At 39.1% G+C, this 21279-nt stretch overlaps 1 protein-coding gene across 2 annotated transcripts in view; it reads right to left on the bottom strand.

The window, feature by feature from the left end:
• Window positions 1-2009: 2009 nt before the first annotated feature.
• The window catches only part of pik3c3.L (phosphatidylinositol 3-kinase catalytic subunit type 3 L homeolog), a 155262-nt gene continuing 135992 nt past the window's right edge, over window positions 2010-21279 (bottom strand). The window contains exons 25-26 of one of the 2 annotated variants that reach the window (XM_018246626.2): window positions 18792-18917; window positions 2010-4377 (exon numbers count right to left, since the gene is read on the bottom strand). In XM_018246626.2, the coding sequence (XP_018102115.1) occupies window positions 4363-4377; window positions 18792-18917 (141 nt within the window). In that variant the 3' untranslated portion in view covers window positions 2010-4362. 2 annotated transcript variants of the gene reach the window in all.

The raw sequence follows: 21279 nt of genomic DNA on the forward strand, positions 1-21279 counted from the left end.
GATCTGCATAAGAATGAATAATCAGAATACATGAAACCTCAACCCACAACAGAATTGAGAAAATGTTTCTCTACCGGGTCAGAAGAAAACGGGGCTTTCCTAAAGGGAACATCACAGGCTCACTGAAGTGAAAGGGTAAATTATTTACAATTACATGTAGGATGAAGGATTTTAATTAAGCACTTCACAGCGGCTGAACTAGTAATGTGTATGCAGGGAAGCCTAGTCTTTGATTTACACCCATGGATGTCAACTGGAAATGGAAAAAGAAACAGATATTTCATAACAAGCATGTAAAGGAGACAGGTGGAAAGATGATACGGAAATAATAATTAGATTCTGGGAGAATGAAGTGAAATGGCTGAAATGTAAAAGGAAATTATGCAAGGGAATTGTTTTGCTTTGGGCAAAGTAAAATAATGGATGTTTCTTTTAATCAAACTGGTAAATGTTGAGACTTTTTGATCTTGAGGCTGATACCTGTGTATTACAAATGGTGTTGGAAGTCTTTGGATGCATTTACTCACACCCTTTGCATCATTAGATTCTCCTCTGAGGACGTGTGTAGAACGTCTTTCCTCCACCTTGGGTTTGTGTTTCTCACTTCTTCTTTGTAGAGCAAGTCAATGTTCAGATGGTCATAAGATCGAATGGGCAGTATACAGAATTATGCATCACATTAACATAAAGACTGGTATGTTTCAAATATGATTGCTGTTAGGATTGATGTCCCATGCTTGCAGATTGAGGACATCAGTTCTATTGTATCTCAGACAATACAGGTATGGGACGTGTTATCCTTGTCCCCCGTGTACAGATATTTCTCCGGATTCTGAATTGTTTAATGATATTATGTACTGTAGATAATAAAATCCCCAAATTCGTTGCAATTTACTTTGAGGAACTGTGCAGTGATGCAGTGTTGGACTGGACTGTACAAGGGGCCCACCAGGTACTCAAGTCAAGGGCCCACCACCCAGACACCCCCACATAACCCACCCCTTTCTGTCCTATCACTCCAACAAACCACTACTTACTCCATGACTTTAATCTGGTAGCACCTCTAGGGGAAAAATTAAAGATGGTCATAGGTTCCACTGTAGAGTGCCATCTTTAATTTTTTAACCATCTTTAATTTTATTTAAATCTTTCCATAGTTGGTTGGCTTGCAGGCAGGCAGAAGGTCCCAGCAGTATTTTTTCCAGTGGTGAACCCATCCCCACCTTTACCCTTAGAGACCCCAATTCTCTCTCTTTTATACCCAATCACTTTAGGCCACCTTAAAGGGGACCCGTCACCCAAAAAAATTATTCAAAATCCTATTTTATCACATTAGTCAAGCAAAATGAACTTTAATTACACTATATAAATTATTTGAATCTTGTTTCCTTCAGTCTGGGAATTCAAAATAATAGAAAGCAGGCAGGAGCCATTTTGTGGACACTGTTTTTAAGGAAAGCCTTGCATCATCTCAGAATCTTGTTTGTGCACCAGAATGGGGGACCCGCTGTCCATTTCCATGCACTGGCTACACAATTAAATGGTGAAGAGAACTGGGATATGTGGGGAGAGCAGTGACATGTAGGAAGTGCTGAATGGAAAGTGAAAGTAATTGCCTGCCCCACCTCTATGCCCATGGCATAGAGGAGGGGCAGACAATATTTGATTGACAGCTGAGATGTTTAAATGAGCTTACAACAGCTATGAATGCTTTAATAAAAAATAGAAATTGGATTTAATGTGTAATTTGAAAAGGACTTTTATTATACAGATTTTTGTGTCTGGGTGACAGGTCCACTTTAATGCAACCAAGCAATCGATTGAACAGCCTGCTTTTAGGATTTACATCATTTGTAGGTGGAGAAACTTCACATGTAGTCTAAGTTTAACATATAAACAAAAACAACAATTCATCCCACAATTATCATCTTTATGGTACTATAGTTCTCCGAAGGACTGTACCCAATAAAAGCACTATGAATTGAACAAGAAATACTGTAACTCATTTATGAATTAACCTTCTTTAATTAAAACTTTGTCTCAATAACATAAGCATTTCAGCATACAAATATTTGTATACAGAGGAGCGGAACTAGGACAAAAGGGTCTCCAATAATTCAACAGTAATAGGAATAGAATTTGATGAGTCTACTGTATATAAGTGATGCCCTAGCCAAACCAAAAGGAATCCTAAATATAATTTGTCTTTAGACCGCATGCAAACTGAAGATGAATATTTTTTTTTTTGCATGCTGCAATTGGCAATGTTGCTAATTTGCATATGTTAATTAGGATTTAGTGCATCACTGCTTCTTATATTAACAACAACAGTTAAATGTTCCTACAGAGGAAATAATCTTTAAATACTGGCTTGTCCCAAGCCTTAGCTCTGGGCAATGGAGGAAAATAAGGTTGTAAGTATAACATGACTCTGTAGCAATTATCAGGCCTCTGAGCCATGACTTTATTTGTACTCATGCAAAACATTCAAAAAAAAGTATTAACTAGTATGTAATACTGAATAAAACCTCTCCATGAGAGACCATTTTCTTAGTAACCTCTAAGGGTAAGTATTTCTTCTTCCACTATTTCAAGGTCAAGGTAACTGATGTGGTTATACTTTATAAAAAAAAACACCCAATCACAACCACAAGAGTTGTTATTGTTCTGGATACATTTCAGTCTGACAGAAACTCTATAATCCTTGTCTCTTCAATGTAAAGAAAGAGGTTGGACATTCTGCAGGCAGTTCCCAGAATGAAGAACCCAAGCCAACAGTGAATGTACTTCCTACTGTGTAAAGCAGAACTTGTATTTGGGATACAGCTATTATCCATCACAATCCAACCCAACCAGCAAGAATTGTCCTCAAGCACAAGACTTGGATGAACTTGCAAAGGACTATTGTAGCTGTAAAGTGCAGAGGGGGGTGGCATAGACTTCCATATAATGTAGCAAGGATACAACATTCAAACTAAATGCTAATTGTGAATTTCAGTTTTAATTGGTTTAGCTTCTAATCCTTAGAAAAAAAACCCAAGAGAAACTACAGTTCAGCTTTCCAATGTCAATGTAAAGGTGCTTCATGGTCTAGGGGCATTATCAGAGCAATACCAAGGTTGACTGTGGCATACACAACACAACTACATTAATTGGGCAATTATTTTGCCTGGCTCACTGGCTAGAACCCTCATCAATAAAATCTACAACCATCCATCTGCTATGCAAGAAACAAGTATAGATGATGGCCTAATGGACAACACTAGAGTTCATGGTTTGATATAACTGGAAATATAAAAAATGGTCAGTAATTAATTCATTGTGCATAACACTAGAAGGTCATCCCCTACCATGTTTTATCATAAGTACAGACATATTCCTCCTTAATTCCCAGTATAAATTCACATGTACCAAACTCATTTCAGAAGAAACAGCCTTGCATATGTTCTCAAAGTCTGTACAGAGATACAGTAAACCTATATTTGCATTGCTATTCCCCAGTCCAGCAGAAACATAAGTGTATTTCCTACAAGTACGTAGAGATACCAAAAAGCACAATTCTGAAGGTACATTTTAGGATATAATCTCTTGTAAAAGGCTATTTCCCACCCAGTATAAACTTTAGGTTGTGCCAGAGCCACCTGTCATGCCTCATGTGCCATACAGTAAACTACAGTTAATCTGCATTAAACTTATTTTGTTTTTGTAAAATATTCCCCTTAAACAGTAACAGACATTCATGGTTAAGCTCCACCTATACTTAAATATTTCCAACATCATTAGGTCTCTTTTCATGATGACTTACAGCTATTTAGTTTCATTATTATTAACCAATAATAAAAACAGCATTTAACTGATGTGTAATGTGGAATCTCTCTCTCGCATTGAAATGGTTCAAACATTGGGTCTCCAAACATCTCTTGGAGTTCTTCAAAATAATAGGAAAATTGGAGAAAACATGCTACTGCTGACAATCCCTCTCGATTCCATTCATTGTTTTTATTAAATCTGCAAAATGGGATTTATCCAACGCTGGAAAAAATTCGGCATCCAAAACATCTCTTGGCCAAATGGCACATACATAAATAGCCTACTGATTCAGGTCACCATTTAAAGATATTTTAGGCATTGCTGGCACAATCTTCCATTTTCAACAGACATATATACAAATATAGAGCCACCGGCCATTATTCTGTATCACCAGTCAAATGAGAAAGGAGACAAAGAATTAAATTGGGAGTCATGTTGTGAAGCTTAACAGTGCCCTGAACTTTTTACCCAAAGATTACAGGAGAGCATGGGAGTGATTCCAGTATGTTTGTTGTAGGTATTTCCTCTTTTTAATGGCAAAAGCAGCAGCCTCTATCTTCTCCAGTACTGGGGAAAAAAAAGAAGAAAAAAATTAAAACAGTTCAAGTTAATGCATTTAAAACTTTTTAGGCATTTTAGGCATAATCCTCTTTACATTTATTTGCTAAAAATTAATTTCAGGACATGATTTGTATGGGATTTTACATAACTGTATATTCTGTCTCATAAGAAAGAAACAGGGTTTTTTTAAACAAGCCTCTATGAGAGATGAAAAGTTAAAGCAGTTCCCGTTAATGCATTATGTGCAAATTCCATGAATGTACTGCAAGGATCTGAGTTGCACGGGATTTTACATAATTGTATATTCTCTCTCATAAGGAAGAAACTGAATATTTATATGCTTAGAACTTCACAAGCTGATGAGATATGAAAGGATTAAAACAGTTCAATTCAATCTATTTTAACTTTGGAGGAAATGTTAGACATTAACTGTTTTTGGACAAATTTGTGTTGCATTGGGATTTTACATAACTGTATAGTTTAGGGTCATTTAAAACTTCACACAGCGCACATTGATTCACATATAGTTGTTTTGAGCATGTTTTTCCCCTATGCTTAAATATTGCACTGTTGTGCCTGTCTTTCCTGTTTTTTCGAATAAATGTGAGATTCTGCCCTATACATTTTGAAATGGCCTGCAAATGAAATGGATGTTTGCATGAGTGTGGCCCTAGCATGCGGTCGTTGTGTGTGAATATCGCGTGGATCGTGCAAATATAAATTTGCAATTTGGGAAAACTATTTTATAAGTATAAGTACATGCAAGGCAAATATGTATATAAATGACCCCCTCTGTCTAATTACAAAGAATCAGAATATTGATATGCATTCAATTCCGTAAACAATATATTAGAAATGGAAAAGTAAAAACAGTTCAATCTAATGCATTTTAAATTTGAAGGAAATTTTTAAGCATTAATCTTTTTCAGTTTCTTTTTTGTTAAAAAGTTGTGCAAGGACCTCATTTGCATGGGATTTTACATAATTACATATTCTGTCTCATAAGAAAAAAAACTGAATATTGGAATGTGTACAAATCTGCAAGGCTCTACGAAATGAAGAAAAGTTAAAACAGTTCAATTTAATGCATTTTAAATTTGTAGTAATTTTTTAGGCATTAACCTTTTTCCCTTTTTTTGTTAAGTTGTGCAAGGACCTCATGGGATTTTACATAATTATATACTATATTCTGTCTCGTAAGAAAGAAACAGAATATTGGAATGTGTACAACTCTGCAAGCCTCTAAGAAATATGGAAACGTTTAAACAGTTCAATTGAATGCATTTTCAGTTTAGAGGAAATTTTAGTTAATTATATATTTTTTTTAAATTGTTGTTGCCGGACCTGATTTGCATTGGATTTACATAATGAAAATGGAACTTGTTTATTCTGTCTCAATTAAAGAAACAGGATACCGATATGCACACAAAATCGAGAACCCCTATACAATATATGATTTCCCGTTTACTCCCAGTTACTATAGTAAAGAGAGACTTGGTAAAATGCCAATATTTATTCATATTTTCATAACAATTTACTGTTCTCAGAATTATTTGATATGATTTGCAAATGATTTTTAAATATGACAACCAATATATAAAACCCCAGTTCAATCCCTAGTAACAAGCTGTGCCTTTTTTATCTGTGCTTGGTAAGACCTTTCTATCCTTCAAAATAATAGGATATCAAAGTGTCTGCAAAATAAAGATACAAAATCAAATCTTGGAGTAAAGGTCAACTTTTACTAGGGACTTTACTGCATTTATCAGGCCTTGCAGGCGCTCCATATCAGATTAAAAAGATCCTAGGTCTGAAACGTGGGGGGGGGAAGGCAACGCTGAGAATTTGTAATTCATCTTAAAAATGTCACATTGTTATGGTTTATATTATCTAATATCTAAAAGTGGAAATGAAAACAATTAATTAAAAAAAAGCTATACAAAAATAAAGAGAATTTTATTTTATTTGATCTTTTTCAGTTTCAACTCAAAATTTTACAAGCTTGTGTTCTTATAGAGACTCCTTTCCCAATCCTCAATGTTAAGATTTATCAGCCCTGATATTCACCTTCATCTTCCTCTCATTCATCTTTTTGATTAAAGGAACACCGTACCTAGAATACAAGTTGCTTGTCCCTATGAGACAAAGGTCGTTCCTCCCAATACTTTCTATTAGGGATGGGCGAATTTGACTCGTTTCGCCAAAAATTCGCAGCCGGCGAAATGACGCCCATTAAAGTCTATGGGCGTCAAAAAAATTTTGTCGCGCGTTGAAATTTTTTTGACGCACAACGCCATACAGGTCTATAGGCGTCAATTTTTTGCCGAAACAAGGCGAAAAATTCTCCTATCCCTACTTTCTATTCCAAGCATCATTATTATTTTTGGCCTTGGCCATCTGATCGTTTTCAGTAATGAAACAACTTAATTTGGTTGATAGTGTCCCTTTAAGCAAGATATAAAGACAAATGGGAAGGTGATAAGTAAGTGACGATGTCAGTGGAAAAGTGAAATCTATATGGGCAGAAATGTTCTCAAGAGCAAAGGCAATTCATAGGTGCAACTGCTTTTTATTAATGAAAAGGAACAGGCTCTGCTGCCGTATCAGACACGCTGCCAAGCTGGCCTCCGTCTTTACCACGGGGAAAATTAATTTAGAATAAATTGACTGGGCTTTTGGAACGGCACACAGAGCAAACGCAAGTACATTTTTAAATTTGCTGCATTAACAGGGAATGGCTCAAGCAGCAGCAGCCAGAACTAGAAAACACTCTGTTCATGTTCTAAGAAAAGAAATATAACTGAGCTCATTAGATGTTTCCCAAAACCGAAAAGTAAGCCTCATTTACAATTCAGTACATAGTTTTAAAAATTTTTTCACAATGCAATATTTTTTCCACAGGATTACAACAAAATATGTGTACAAATTCTGGATTTGGTGCAGCCCTAACCTCGGAAACCACCATCAAATATGGACCAAAAATGGAATTCAGCACTCAAAGAAGCCACGTGGGTCATCTATGTTGTGGGTCAACACTAAAAAACATGCTAAGATTTGGTGAAATTCTGGATTTGGCGCATCCCTAACCTCAGCCAACATCACGTATGAACCAAAAACTGGCCAGGCACTAAAAGAAACATAGGTCACCATAGATGAGGGTATGGGGCTGGTGCACCAGGATCACATACATCAGGTGAGTTTGTGGTTTCTTTGAGTACCCATCCTGTTTTTGCTTCATATATGGATTTCTGTTCCTCTTGCCAAATCTGTCAGAAGTGTCTAGACACAGAGAGGCCCATTTATCAAAGGTCGAATTTCTAATTCTTGTGAATTTTTTTTTAATTCCAATATACTCGCAATTCGACTGGTAGGTTATTTAAGAAAAAAATTGAATGTCTAGTTTTCGATTGAATGGTTCCGACCTGAAAATTCTAATCATATTTTCTCAAAAAAAAAAACATTGAACAACAGGAAGGCTATTAACATCTCCAAATGGCTTAACGGAACTCTGCCATTGACTTGTACTTGAACTTGGCAGGTTTAAGGTGGCGAATATTAGAATTAGGACTGTTTCCATGGTCCAGGTATGATGAATCTCACATTCAAATTTTCATTCGAATAGGGGGATTAAAACTTTTAAACTCAAATTTATATATTCAAATTTACTATTTGACCTTTGATAAATCTGCCCCCCCCCCTTCCCAAATCTCTCAAAACTGGTTTAACACTTAAAAGCTTGCTAGGATTCTGCCAAATTCTGGATTTGGTGCATCCTTAACATTGGCAATGACCATCACATACAGTAAGAACCAAAAACTGGATAGGCACTCAAAAAATAAATCCCTTTTTAGGTTCATATAAGGATCCCCAAATCTCTCAGAAGTAAACACTTAAAACATGCAACAATTTGGCGAAAGTCTGGATTTGGCTATATATATATATATATATATATATATATATATATATGGATTCTTGCTCCCCTTGCTGTCCATCACTGGGGGCTCTTTTACATGCAAAGCTTTCTAGGCCCATGTGTAACATAATACAGCTTTGTATCAGCCTTATAGCTACAAATTTTAATGGGACCCCCCAAGGGCTTATCCACTTTTTGGTTCATACTGTATATGGATTCCCGCTCCACTTGCTGAGAGTAAATGGCTGGTGCACCTGGACCATATTTTACTGTAATAAATATACCTGTCCCTGGTGGCCTAGCAGGGCGGCGGGCACGCCTGCCGCGCCGAGTGTGGGGATGCCCATAACTGTCGGCTTCCATGCTCTGTTATTTTGGGCGCACGCTTCCTGGTTTGCCATGCACTGGCATCATGGCGTCATTGCGCTATTGGCATGAAATTTAAAAATTTAAAGGGCTCTTTGTGTTGAAATCATTGCCCAACGTGAAGGTCTATCCTTATAGTTCCTGGTTGCGACTCTTGTGTATTCTGATCTGTTTTGACCTTGCCTGACCCTGACCAACTCTTGTCTGCTGCCTGTCCCAACTCCTGTCTGTATCTCGACCATTCTTTCGGATCCGGCTTTATCTGCCATTTCGTGTACCAACCTAGCCTATGACCTTGATTATGATCTTTGCCTTTGATTCTGTACTGCGCTCCCTCTACTGGTATCATCCCGGCCTGTCCTTGACTACGCTTCTATTCTCTGTCCCTGTTTGCATGTACGGTTCCCTTGCTCACCCAGAACTCTCTCCCTTGTCCTCCTACATTAAGACCTGGCGGCATATGAATAGCGGAGGGCTCCACCCGAAGCCAAAGGCGGCTGCTACAGGCAGAAGAGCGGGCTTAAACTGGAACTTTGGAGTTAGTTCTGGGTTTGGGATTCCATATGTTACATTTACGTCTAGTGAGTTTGTTGCCGTTAGCTTCATTTATCTGTGGCACATGTATACTTTAGTATGGATGCAACCACGGTCATACCCCACCTCCAAATGTGTCAACAAAAACTGTGTTCCATCTGTAGGCTGATTGTTCTTCCTTTACAGAGCAGAATTACTATCACACAGATCTTGGGGGACAGAGAGAGCAGCCTGGGGAATGAACAGTGATACTTTCTTATGTACTTCTCTCACCATCTGTTATTATTGTACTCTTTTAATCATGTCACTCATGTTTATTGCTTCCCCTGCCCTGAGAAACATGTTGCCTGTTTAGAATCAAAGGGAATATTTTACAGTCATGACAAATATTATTGCGTTAGTGGATAGTTCTTCATTTTTATTAAGTTCTGGAAAAGCAGCAGTGCCGGAGCTGCCCGGGAACGAATAACGATCAAAGTACTATTAGAAATTACATGGATAAAGCCAGCTATCAGTATGCTGTCTCGCTGCTGTACAAGAGCCAACAAAGCGCCCATTTACAATATATTTGCCATGCAACAACTGTCCTGCTTTATCAACCGTTACGTTCCCTGATTGCGGTTTTTATAGCCGTACTATATCCTGCAATGCAATCTAGCACACACGAGAAACATGAGATTTACAGAAGATTGTGGGCTAATAGTCTAAGAAGCTCTGGGGAAAGGGGCATGTTCTTTTATTTCTTAAGCTCTGTACCAGTTTAGTGCTGCAGGGCATTTACTTTATCCATCAGTTCTTTATAAAGGACCATATAAGCCCCAATAACAATAAGCAGCAGCAGTTCTCATTGAGTTGCTCAGCCCTGGTGGGTCCCATTTAAATATGTAGATCTGAGATTGGTGCAAAGCTGTATCATGCTACACAAGCCTTGCATATAAAACAGCTCCAGGGGGGAGTGAAGTGGACACGGCTGCAGGTATAAAGGGCAACTAGCAACCCAATAATTCTTTTTGAAATATATGCTTTATGCATAGGGCTGTAAGTACAGGAGGCTTCTGAAAACGAAGATCCGTGCCTCCAAAGTACTGGTCCGGTCCTATAATGGCAACATTTTGTGTGTCAAGTTTTTCCTGACCAGAGACTGGAATATTACATTTTAAACTTCAACTTGGGAAAAACAGTAAAAATATAAAACGGAAAAAAAGACTATTTCTGGTGAACAATCTGAAAACACAAGTTTTGACAGTAAACAACCCTTTTAAAGTGGGTACTTCAATAAGAGGGCAAGAGTGACATTTTCTGAAACTGCACTGTATTTATATAGGAACATTCTACTTTTATTAGAGGAACCTTTGTGCCCATTGTCTTCTCCTTGTAAGCCTGGACAGATTGTGTATTTTCTGGTTTAGGAAAATAAACGTTCTGCTAGGTCTCTCTAGACAGCCTTCTCCTGCCATAGACTCCTTGTGAGATTCTGACCTTAAGAAGTCTATGGAGCCAATCTACTCCAAACTACTTTGTTTTATCTAGTGAGGACTTGAAAAATCCAGAGTGCTGGTCTTTCCATCTGTAGACATTTTAAGTCTTATGTCTGCTCCTTGTGACCCTCGGCAGGTCACCTTATCTCCATGTACATTAGCCATAAAATTATATTGTATGTCTTCTGGTTCAGGGAAAGAGATATCCAGCTAGGTGTCTCTTGTCTGCGTTGTCTTGCCATAGACTCCTTCAGGTCAAGTTCTGACCTTAAGAAGTCTATGGAGCCAATCTACTGTGTCTTATCTAGTGGGCACTGGAAGTTTTGTTGTAGTGATGTTTCGACATCTTTATATTTGTAGACATTTTTAGTCTTGTGTCTGCTCTTTGTGATCCTGGACAGGTCACCTTATCTCTGTGTAAATTAGTCACAAAATTATATTGTATGTCTTCTGGTCCAAGAAAAGAGATATTCAGCTAGGTGTGCCTTGATTGTATTCTCCGGGCATAGACTTCTTCATGAAGTTGATGGAGCCAATCTACTCAAAGCTAATTTGGTTATCTTGAGGGGATTGGTTTCTTTGACATCTGAAACACGGATAGTAAAATGGATTCACCTAAACATACTATCTGCTTGCACCACTGACGGACATATCCACGGTAGGAGGCAGGGTTAATATCAAGATAATCTTGATATTAACCCTGCCGCCTCCCGTGGATATGTCCGTCAGTGGTGCAAAAGGATAGTATGTTTCGATGAATCAAAGTACTCGGATGAAGTTACCGAGATCTAGTGATAGCTGCGACGGAAGAGGTGAGACGGAGGGTGTGGGCTGAGCTTCGCCATTTACACTTCTCCACACATACCAGCAATAGTAAAATGCACATTAGAACACCACTCACTTAATCTGCCGTTCTTCACATTCCAGGGATACTCTTGCTACAAGTGTCCGTTTGCCCGTTTTGAGAATGGCATTGACAGAAAAAAACATTCTGCAAGTATTTTTGATGAAGTCTTCTACTTCTCTGCATTCTCCACCTAGTGGCTAAATCTATTTATAAATACTACTATGGGTTCAAATCTATAAATGTATACAAATAGCCGACAGTATAAAGGAAAACAGTAAAAGGGGTTAGTAAAATTATATTAATGATAACAGCTAAAGAAGAAGCAATTACTGGAGTATTATCCATATTTTTTGTTTCCCGTTCATCTGAATGTGCAGAGGGTTCATTTAGTCAACACGATGATAATGAAGCAGCGTTTGTCCAAAGTGAATGTACGTGAAGGTGGTACCGCCCAATCTATCAGTGAGTGACTGCACGGGGCTATCAGAACCTTTCCTGATGTGAACACTGCGGCATCTGCCCACACAGCTGAGCCCCCTTCTGCCGCACAGACATTAGGTATTAAGTGTCAAATAAATATATGAACTGCCAGATGTTTGGGTTGTGAAACTGAAGCTGACAGAGAGCTCAAAAAACACTGGATTTTTGCCAAAAGCACACATAATGAACCTTCAGCAAGAAACTTCTAAATGATCTACCCTGGGAAAGGGATTGTTCACCTTTAAATTAACTTTTAGTATGCTGTAGAGAGTGATATTCATTTTTTATCATCTGTGTTTTTTTAGTTATTTCACTTTTTATTGAGCAGCTCTCCAGTTTGCAATTTCAGCCATCAGGTGGCTAGGGTCCAATATCCCATAGAAACTATGTATTGATTTAAATAAGAGACTGGATGAGAGGCCTGAATAGAAAGATGAGCAATAAAAAGTAGCAATAACAATAATGTGTAGCCTTACAGAGCATTTGTTTTTTTAGATGGGGTCAGTGACCCCCATTTGAAATCTGGAAAGAGTCAGAAGAAGAAGGCAAATAATTTAAAAACTATAAATAAGAAATAAATAAGTTCCACTGTATACGGCATGGACATATTATTCATGACAATTGCCAGTGTATAAATCAATGTCTAATTAGCTGCCTTTGTAAACAAAAAGAAGGTGATTATTTTTAAGGAGAAGGAAAGGCTAAAATTAAGTAAGATTTATCAGAAAGGTCTATATAAATACACCAGTAAACCCTCAAAGTAATGTTGCTCTGAGTCCTCTGTCAAAAGAAACACCACATGTCTTTCCTTCTATTGTGTACTCATGGGCTTCTGTATCAGACTTCCTGTTTTCATCTTAAACCTCCAGGGCTTGGGCTTAAGCATGCTCAGTTTGCTCCTCCCCCTCCCTCCTCCCATCCCTGCTGTAATCTGAGCTCAGAGCTGTAAGTGAGCAGGGAGAGACTCAGGCAGGAAGTGATGTCACACCAAGCTTATATGGCAGCTTCTATCTAGCTTCTAGCTTCTAGACAGTGTCTAGAGCTGTTTACTCAGGTATGGTAAAGGATTCTGCTGAATAAATATAGAGTTCTAGCTTGCACTATTGTGGCTAATCTGTTGCCAATAAACTGTCTTGGAGCTTTCCTTCTCCTTTAAGCCCCTGGGTGCAAGTGCATGAGCACTTAGGGGTTCAAAAACAGCACTTGTGTTGTCCGAAGTTCTGGCTCAAATGTACAACCTGCACCAAATCTGTTTTGGAGAACAGAGACATGTGGCAATTAGTTAAAGTGGAGCTCAGGGTGCCAAGTGCAGCAAACATGGCGGATTGTCTTGTACTTGCACCCCGCTCTGAACTGAATAATTGACCCCGAAAGATAATAACCTTCACTTTCCTGCAAATTATTTCAGATACTCTAAAAAAGTGAGGATTGTTGAATGAGTATTGTGAGTATTGTTGAATAATCTAAATGGTAAAACACCCAACTGGATTAAGTGCATTAGATTATATAGTGATCACTGCTATAATATACGTTCTTAGAATTGATGAGTTTATTAGCAGTTAAAACTACAACATGAAAGGAAAAAAATCACCCAGAGAAAAGGGTAAATGGATTATCAATGTGGATAATGGATGTCCGAGAGGTTTAGGAAATGCAGGGCAAAGGCTAATGTCATTGGGTTTTACAAGCTGCTCAAAAAAAGAAATCACGGGGAAAGGTGCTGATGAGTCGCTGATAGGAAGGGACTTGGCCAAGCACAAAGCGCTAATGGTTAATAAGAACAGAAGGCAATGCAGCTGGCGGTTACGGAGCAGAGATGGGAGCGGCGGGGAGGGAAGAGGTGCGTCAGGGCTTGGAACAGAACAATAGAAATCATTATTCTAACACTGAAGTTAAAGAAATGAAAAAAAAAAAGCCTGGCTTGGGGAATTGATGACTCTGATCTATATGGTGATTAATGACTTCTCGCAGGATAATACTTCACAAAGTAAATAGCAAGTAAGCCAGCAGACACTCGCACAGTCCTACGATCTCCGTAATTAAATGCTGGGATGAGAGGCTGAGCTTGGCGCACTTTATTGAAGACGGAATTCAAGTTAAAGAAGGAATATATACAAACTCCTCCAGCAGGGTTAGTCTTTCAACGTGGAGAGAATAATGTACTGTAGGAGCCTCAAGGTATTTGGGATGTATTTTGCTTATCCACTTTATAAATAAAGCCTTGTATTAATTAAACCACTTGTGCTGTTGGACCTTTGCAACCATAGAACTGACCATCGGTATTTCATAGAACACTTTATACCCAACCCTTATGTCCGACCTGATCTCATCAGTTGTTGATGTTCTTCAGACAGTGTAGCTCAATGTAGATACGTTAGGGAGGCTGCAGATAGAACCCTGGCTGGAGCTCAACCCAGGACCCCAATCTCTAAGACAACTGGCATAATCAATACGCCACCAGGCCATCCAAGCCTCTGCAACAGAACCCATTTAATGTTTAAATACATTCAATGAAACCATATGAACGGAGGGCAGATATTTAGGGCTCACTGACATGAGAAAAAGAGAATAATGGCCACAAAACTGCACAGGGGATAAGACAAGGGACATGCCTCTCGTCCATCATGAATACTGTGCTGCCAGACAGTAAGGGCTGTATTCATAGGGTACACACAGGTCTCTGTGTTATGAACGACATCAAGACACATGCAGCAATTCTACCTGTCTGGCAGAGAGCAATAAAAAATCCAAAAAAAACATGGTGGGCTGTGCTACTTTATCCTATACAGTTGTCCGGCTTTTAAAGTAACATGATGTGAGGGGTTAGACTTGATTGGGCTTCAACAATGGATTTGGCTGAACCCAAACAGAACTCTTTTTTTGGGTACAGTCTTATAGTAATGGAAAGAGGGTTGGCGGTTACATTGGGTTGAAAAAAGACAAAGTCCATCAAATTCAGCCCCTCCAAATGAAAACCCAGCCCCATATACACACCCCTCCCTACTTTTGCATAAATTCTATATACCCATACCTATACTAACTATAGAGCTTAGTATCACAATAGCCTTTGATATTATGTCTGTCCAAGAAATCATCCAAGTCCCTCTTATAGTCATTAACTGAATCAGTATCACAACATCACCCGGCAGTGCATTCCCCAACCTCACTGTCCTCACTGTGAAGAACCCCCTACTCTGTTCCTTAAAGGGGAAGGGAGTTCACCGACGACATCTTCTTCCACGCGATCTTCTTCCTGCTGTGAATGGCGTTTTGGCGCATGAGCAGTAGGATCATTTTGGCCGGTACGGATCTACTGCGCATGCGCCAAAAGTCACACGCATGCGCAGTAGATCGTACCGGCAACATGATCCTACTGCGCATGCGCCGGTCAAGGCAGGAAGAAGATTGCGTGGAAGAAGATGTCGTCGGTGAACTCCCTGGACTGGACCTGCGCAGAAGGGTAAGTAACAAGTTAGGGGCATTTGCCCAGTGGGACGGGTAGGCCTGGGGGGAGGAGGGTGGGTGGGCAACAAACGGGAGGGGGGGTGGGGGGTTTGCGCCGACTAGGTTTCCTTCCCCTTTAAAGAGACAGAATTATGTTTCATCCCTTGAGTTAATGCCCTTTTTTATGCAAGACAGAACTTTATTTGCTTTAGTAGCCACAGAATGACACTGCCCAGAATTAGACAACGTGTTATCCACAAAAACCTCCAGATCCTTCAGTTAGTTTTGAATTTATGGTTCCCAGCATTAACAAAGACCAAAGTTGTCTCCTCCACCATCTACAACAGCTTGTCAGTACAGGTAAGGGGTCCATTATCTGGAAACCCGTTATCCAGAAATCTCCAAATTACAGAACGGCCATCTCCCATAGACTCCATTTTATGCAAACAATTCAAATTTTTAAAACATTATTTCCTTATTCTGTGTAATAATAAAACAGTCGCTTGTACTTGATCCCAACTAAGATATAATTAATCCTTATTGGAGGCAAAACCAGGCAATTGGGTTTATTTAATGTTTACATGATCTTATAGAAGACTCTGGGGATTATTTATCAAAGGTCAAATGTTAGTGTTTCTTAGACCTCGAATGAACTCACAACATGAATGGCTTCGAATTTAAAAAAAAAAACTAATGAAAAAAACAGAGGGTTTGGGGTTAACAACCCAAAAACTCAAACTGACAAAGTTTTTGGCGAAAAACAAAACTTGAATCGCTTGAATTGATCATGTTTTTTGGGCAAAATGCCTGGAACATCATGAAGGCTATTAACATCTTCAAATAGTTCAAGGGACCTCTGCCATTGACTTCTACATGACCTCGACAGGTTTTAGATGGTGTATTCTCAGATTCGAGCTATTTCTAGGGTCGGGGTATAATAAATCCCAAAACTTCTTTTACCCAAAAAATTTATTTTTGACTCTAAAATAACTAGGGATGCACCGAATCCAGGATTCAGCAGGATTCTGATTTGGCCGAATCCTTCTGCCTGACCCCGAATTTGCATATACCAAATTAGGGGTGGGGAAGGGAAATCACATGACTTTTTGCCACAAAACAAGGATAAAAGTATAAAATGTTTCCCCCTTCCCACCCCTAGTTTGCATATGCAAATTCAGATTTGGTTCGGTATTTTGCTGAATCTTTTGCGAAGGTTTTGGGAATCAAAAATAGTGGATTCGGTGCTTCCCTAAAAATAACCTAGAAATTTCGAGTTTTTCGTGGAAAAAAAAAAGCACAACTTAAACCTTAATAATTCCATTATCTGGAAAACCCCAGGTCCCATGGATAACATGTCCCACATTGGTAAAGGTGAGTTTTACTGCAAAGTCCCCTTTTTTTTTGGAGAAAGACCAACTAAACCTAATGGAACTGATCCTCAATGCGACTTACGGCTCCTCCTGCTGCCGGACTCCAGCTCAATAAGTAATAACCGGCAGCTCCTCCTCATTACACGACTAACAAGAACCATAATGGAACTTTCACAGAAACCAACTACTTAACAAATAACAAATTAGGAAAAATAATTCATATTTCTTGACGTTGCTTTTTATATTGATTTGCTTTTTTCTTTTATGTGCCGACCCATTGATATTCAAAGCATTCTCTTCCCATCTAAATGAATGCAGTGTCACTAACTGGCCTGAATATATTCCCGTTATCAGGATACGTTGCTTGCTGCCATTTATTGCTGCCTATAAAAATCTACATTTTATATCTAGCGCAACTATAAATAACAGCTGTCACTTTGGAGAGCAGGAATAGCAGAATAGAGTTATCCTCATGGGCTTCTCACTGCCTGAGTGAATGTGTGACTGTGAATCCGTCTGTCTGTCCCACACACTTCTGGGTGATTGGCAGAAACCTTTGTGTCTTAAAGTTGGTACTGCAGCTCGTATATATGTGTTCTACTGTTCCCACATACTCACAGGCCTCCAAATAACCAGCTGTGCTTAAAGATTAGACAACTAATCACCGCATAAAAACATCAGGATGTTAGAGATCAATTTCACTCATGTATTATAAGGGATAATGTACCCCCTACTGTAAATGATAAGGATATTAGAAGTCACTGAGGGGTTCTGTGACCATATAAAGGCACAAGGCTGCAGGCTAAGTTATACAGGGAACTCTGAGTATCACTCATGTATTATAAGGGATAATGTACCCCCTACTGTAAATGATAAGGATATTAGAAGTCACTGAGGGGTTCTGTGACCATATAAAGGCACAAGGCTGCAGGCTAAGTTATACAGGGAACTCTGAGTATCACTCATGTATTATAAGGGATAATGTACCCCCTACTGTAAATGATAAGGATATTAGAAGTCACTGAGGGGTTGTTCTGTGACCATATAAAGGCACAAGGCTGCAGGCTGAGTTATACAGGGAACTCTGAGTATCACTCATGTATTGGGATAATGTACCCCCTACTGTAACTGATAAGGATATTAGAAGTCACTGAGGGGTTGTTCTGTGACCATATAAAGGCACAAGGCTGCAGGCTGAGTTATACAGGGAACTCTGAGTATCACTCATGTATTATAAGGGATAATGTACCCCCTACTGTAAATGATAAGGATATTAGAAGTCACTGAGGGGTTGTTCTGTGACCATATAAAGGCACAAGGCTTCAGGCTGAGTTATACAGGGAACTCTGAGTATCACTCATGTATTATAAGTGATAATGTACCCCCTACTGTAAATGATAAGGATATTAGAAGTCACTGAGGGGTTGTTCTGTGACCATATAAAGGCACAAGGCTGCAGGCTGAGTTATACAGGGAACTCTGAGTATCACTCATGTATTATAAGGGATAATGTACCCCCTACTGTAAATGATAAGGATATTAGAAGTCACTGAGGGGTTCTGTGACCATATAAAGGCACAAGGCTGCAGGCTGAGTTATACAAGGACCTCTGAGTATCACTCATGTATTATAAGGGATAATGTACCCCCCTACTGTAAATGATAAGGATATTAGAAGTCACTGAGGGGTTGTTCTGTGACCATATAAAGACACAAGGCTGCAGGCTGAGTTATACAAGGGCTCTGAGTATCACTCATGTATTATAAGGGATAATGTACCCTCTACTATAAATTAGATATCAGAAGTCACTGAGGGGTTCTATTCTCGTTGTTTAGTGCAACAATAAATAAAAACCGATAATTAAAAGCAGACACAATGCATTTACAGCACAAGCCCTGTTGGTTAATCTCATGTAAAACACAGGTGTATGTTACACAGGTTCTATGTTTTGGGGAGAGTAGAGCCGGACTAGGTAGGACTCCGCTTACCTGAGCAAATTTGTGTATCTGTTCAACCACAGCTGCGAAGAGAGCGTTGACACTGTCGTCAATGAGAGTCTGCATGTAATGTACAGCCTCCTCGTCAGACAGATCCAGTCTAAATTTGTCCTGCACCTGCGGGAAACAAATGAGCAAAATGAGATCGAGGAAGAAAAAGAGATTTAATGACAAGAGATAAAGACCAGGAAGCCCATCCAGTGGGTTTTGTGAATCTACATTTCATACCAGTTGCTTTTAAATTGCAAGTGCTACTGAGTGAATATAAATATTTAGCAGATGAACTGCAGCTTTTTATTGGGTTTTCTGCTCATTTCTGCAGAGAGTAAAGTGGCCAGAACCTTTAGCTACAAGTCACCACCTACCCAAGTATATTGTTCAGCATGACTTTAATATACAACTCATTTACATACACAAGAGCAAAAACTTCACAGATTTAAAGGCTACTCTACTTGTAGTTACACAAGCTCCTCTATGTCACTTACATCTACTTTCTAAATAAAGGGCAGGGGAATTCCCTTCTTGCACCTAAAGACTTGCATCTAATGCCATTCAGAAATGATACAATTTGCCTATATATATATATATAAATCATAAAACTATGGCAGCATAGGTATTCCTCTGTACTAAGCACAATTCAGCAGGAACAGTCCCCTAAGTTTGGTCATAGATTGTACATAGAGATCCCATAAAACTATGGCAGCATAGGTATTCCCTGTACTAAGCACAATTCAGCAGGAACAGCCCCCTAAGTTTGGTCATAGTCTGTACAGAGAGATCCCATAAAACTATGGCAGCATAGGTATTCCCTGTACTAAGCACAATTCAGTAGGAACAGTCCCCTAAGTTTGCTCATAGTCTGTACAGAGAGATCCCATAAAACTATGGCAGCATAGGTATTCCCTGTACTAAGCACAATTCAGCAGGAACAGTCCCTAAGTTTGCTCATAGTCTGTACAGAGAGATCCCATAAAACTATGGCAGCATAGGTATTCCCTGTACTAAGCACAATTCAGCAGGAACAGTCCCTAAGTTTGCTCATAGTCTGTACAGAGAGATCCCATAAAACTATGGCAGCATAGGTATTCCCCTGTACTAAGCACAATTCAGCAGGAACAGTCCCTAAGTTTGCTCCTAGTCTGTACAGAGAGATCCCATAAAACTATGGCAGCATAGGTATTCCCTTGTACTAAGCACAATTCAGCAGTTCTGCACAAATGTCCTTGTTACAAGGAGATTAATTAGTTAATTTTGGTTGAAGAAAATGCCTATAATAGAAGCCAGCGCCTCGGGCACAGAACAAAACAAACAAACATAGGGCAATACAGTTTGAAATTGTGACCCCCTTCTTTTTGGGGCTCGAAAGGTGCTAGTCAAATTCACCACACTAGGGAGATTCAAAGGATTTTAATTCATCGATCGAACGATTTTTCTTCGACCAAAAAAAGCTCTCAAAGCCTATGGGGACCTTCCCCATAGGCTAACATTGAGTTTCAGTATATAGGTTTTAGATGGCGAAGTAGGGGGTCAAAGTTTGTTTTAAAGATACAGTACTTCGACTATCGAATGGTCGAATAGTCAAACAATTTTTAGTTCGAATCGTTCGATTCAAAGTCAAAGTCGTAGTCGAAGGTCGAAGTAGCCAATTCGATGGTCGAAGTAGCCAAAAATAACATTCGAAATTCGAAGTTTTTCTTATTCTATTCCTTCACTCGAACTGAGTAAATGGGCCCCTAAGTGCAGCCCTCTCTTTACCACCACCATAAACGTTTTCAGATAAAAAGATTTTTAGAGAACTCTCCTTAAATTTGCAGGTCACATACAGGTGCAATTCAAATAAATGTAAAATGTATCCTTGGTGCCAACGCACGTCCCTGGCACAGGCTGTAGGGTCGATACAGCAGAAATAGTGTAAAAATACCTTTTATTGTTTTTAAAATCAATTTGAACTTTGGGTCATTTTATTTTCTTGGACTTTATTTGGTTGCAGATAAGACAAAAGTCCCTTACCCACTAATAAATAGTAATTATAACAATCACGTATATTTTTATTGCTATTTCATAGGGATGGGCGAATTTGACCCGTTTAGTTTCGCCTAAAATTTGCTGCCAGCGTAATGTCGCAGACGCCCATTAAAGTCTATGGGGAAAATTCACTAAGATGCGAAGTTGCGCCAGGCGCAACTTCGCCAGGCGTAGTTTCGCCAGCGCTCCGCAAATTCACTAAAATCCTAAGTTGCGCTCAGGGGTAGCGTAAGGTTGCAAAGTTGCGCTAGCATTGATTCGCTATGTAAAGCGAAGTTACGCTAGCGATGTTTAATTTGCATACGGCGCGAAATTCAAATTTCAATGGAGGAACACGTATCAGCACTACAAATGCCTAGAAAACCTTCAAATCATCAAATAAAAATTTTATTTTGCCCTACACATGTGCCCACTGTCTAGGTAAGTTGCCATGAGTCAGGAAATGTAGGGGGGA

This window comes from Xenopus laevis, chromosome 1L (genome assembly GCF_017654675.1).
Source record: "Xenopus laevis strain J_2021 chromosome 1L, Xenopus_laevis_v10.1, whole genome shotgun sequence".
Classification (NCBI taxonomy): domain Eukaryota; kingdom Metazoa; phylum Chordata; class Amphibia; order Anura; family Pipidae; genus Xenopus; species Xenopus laevis.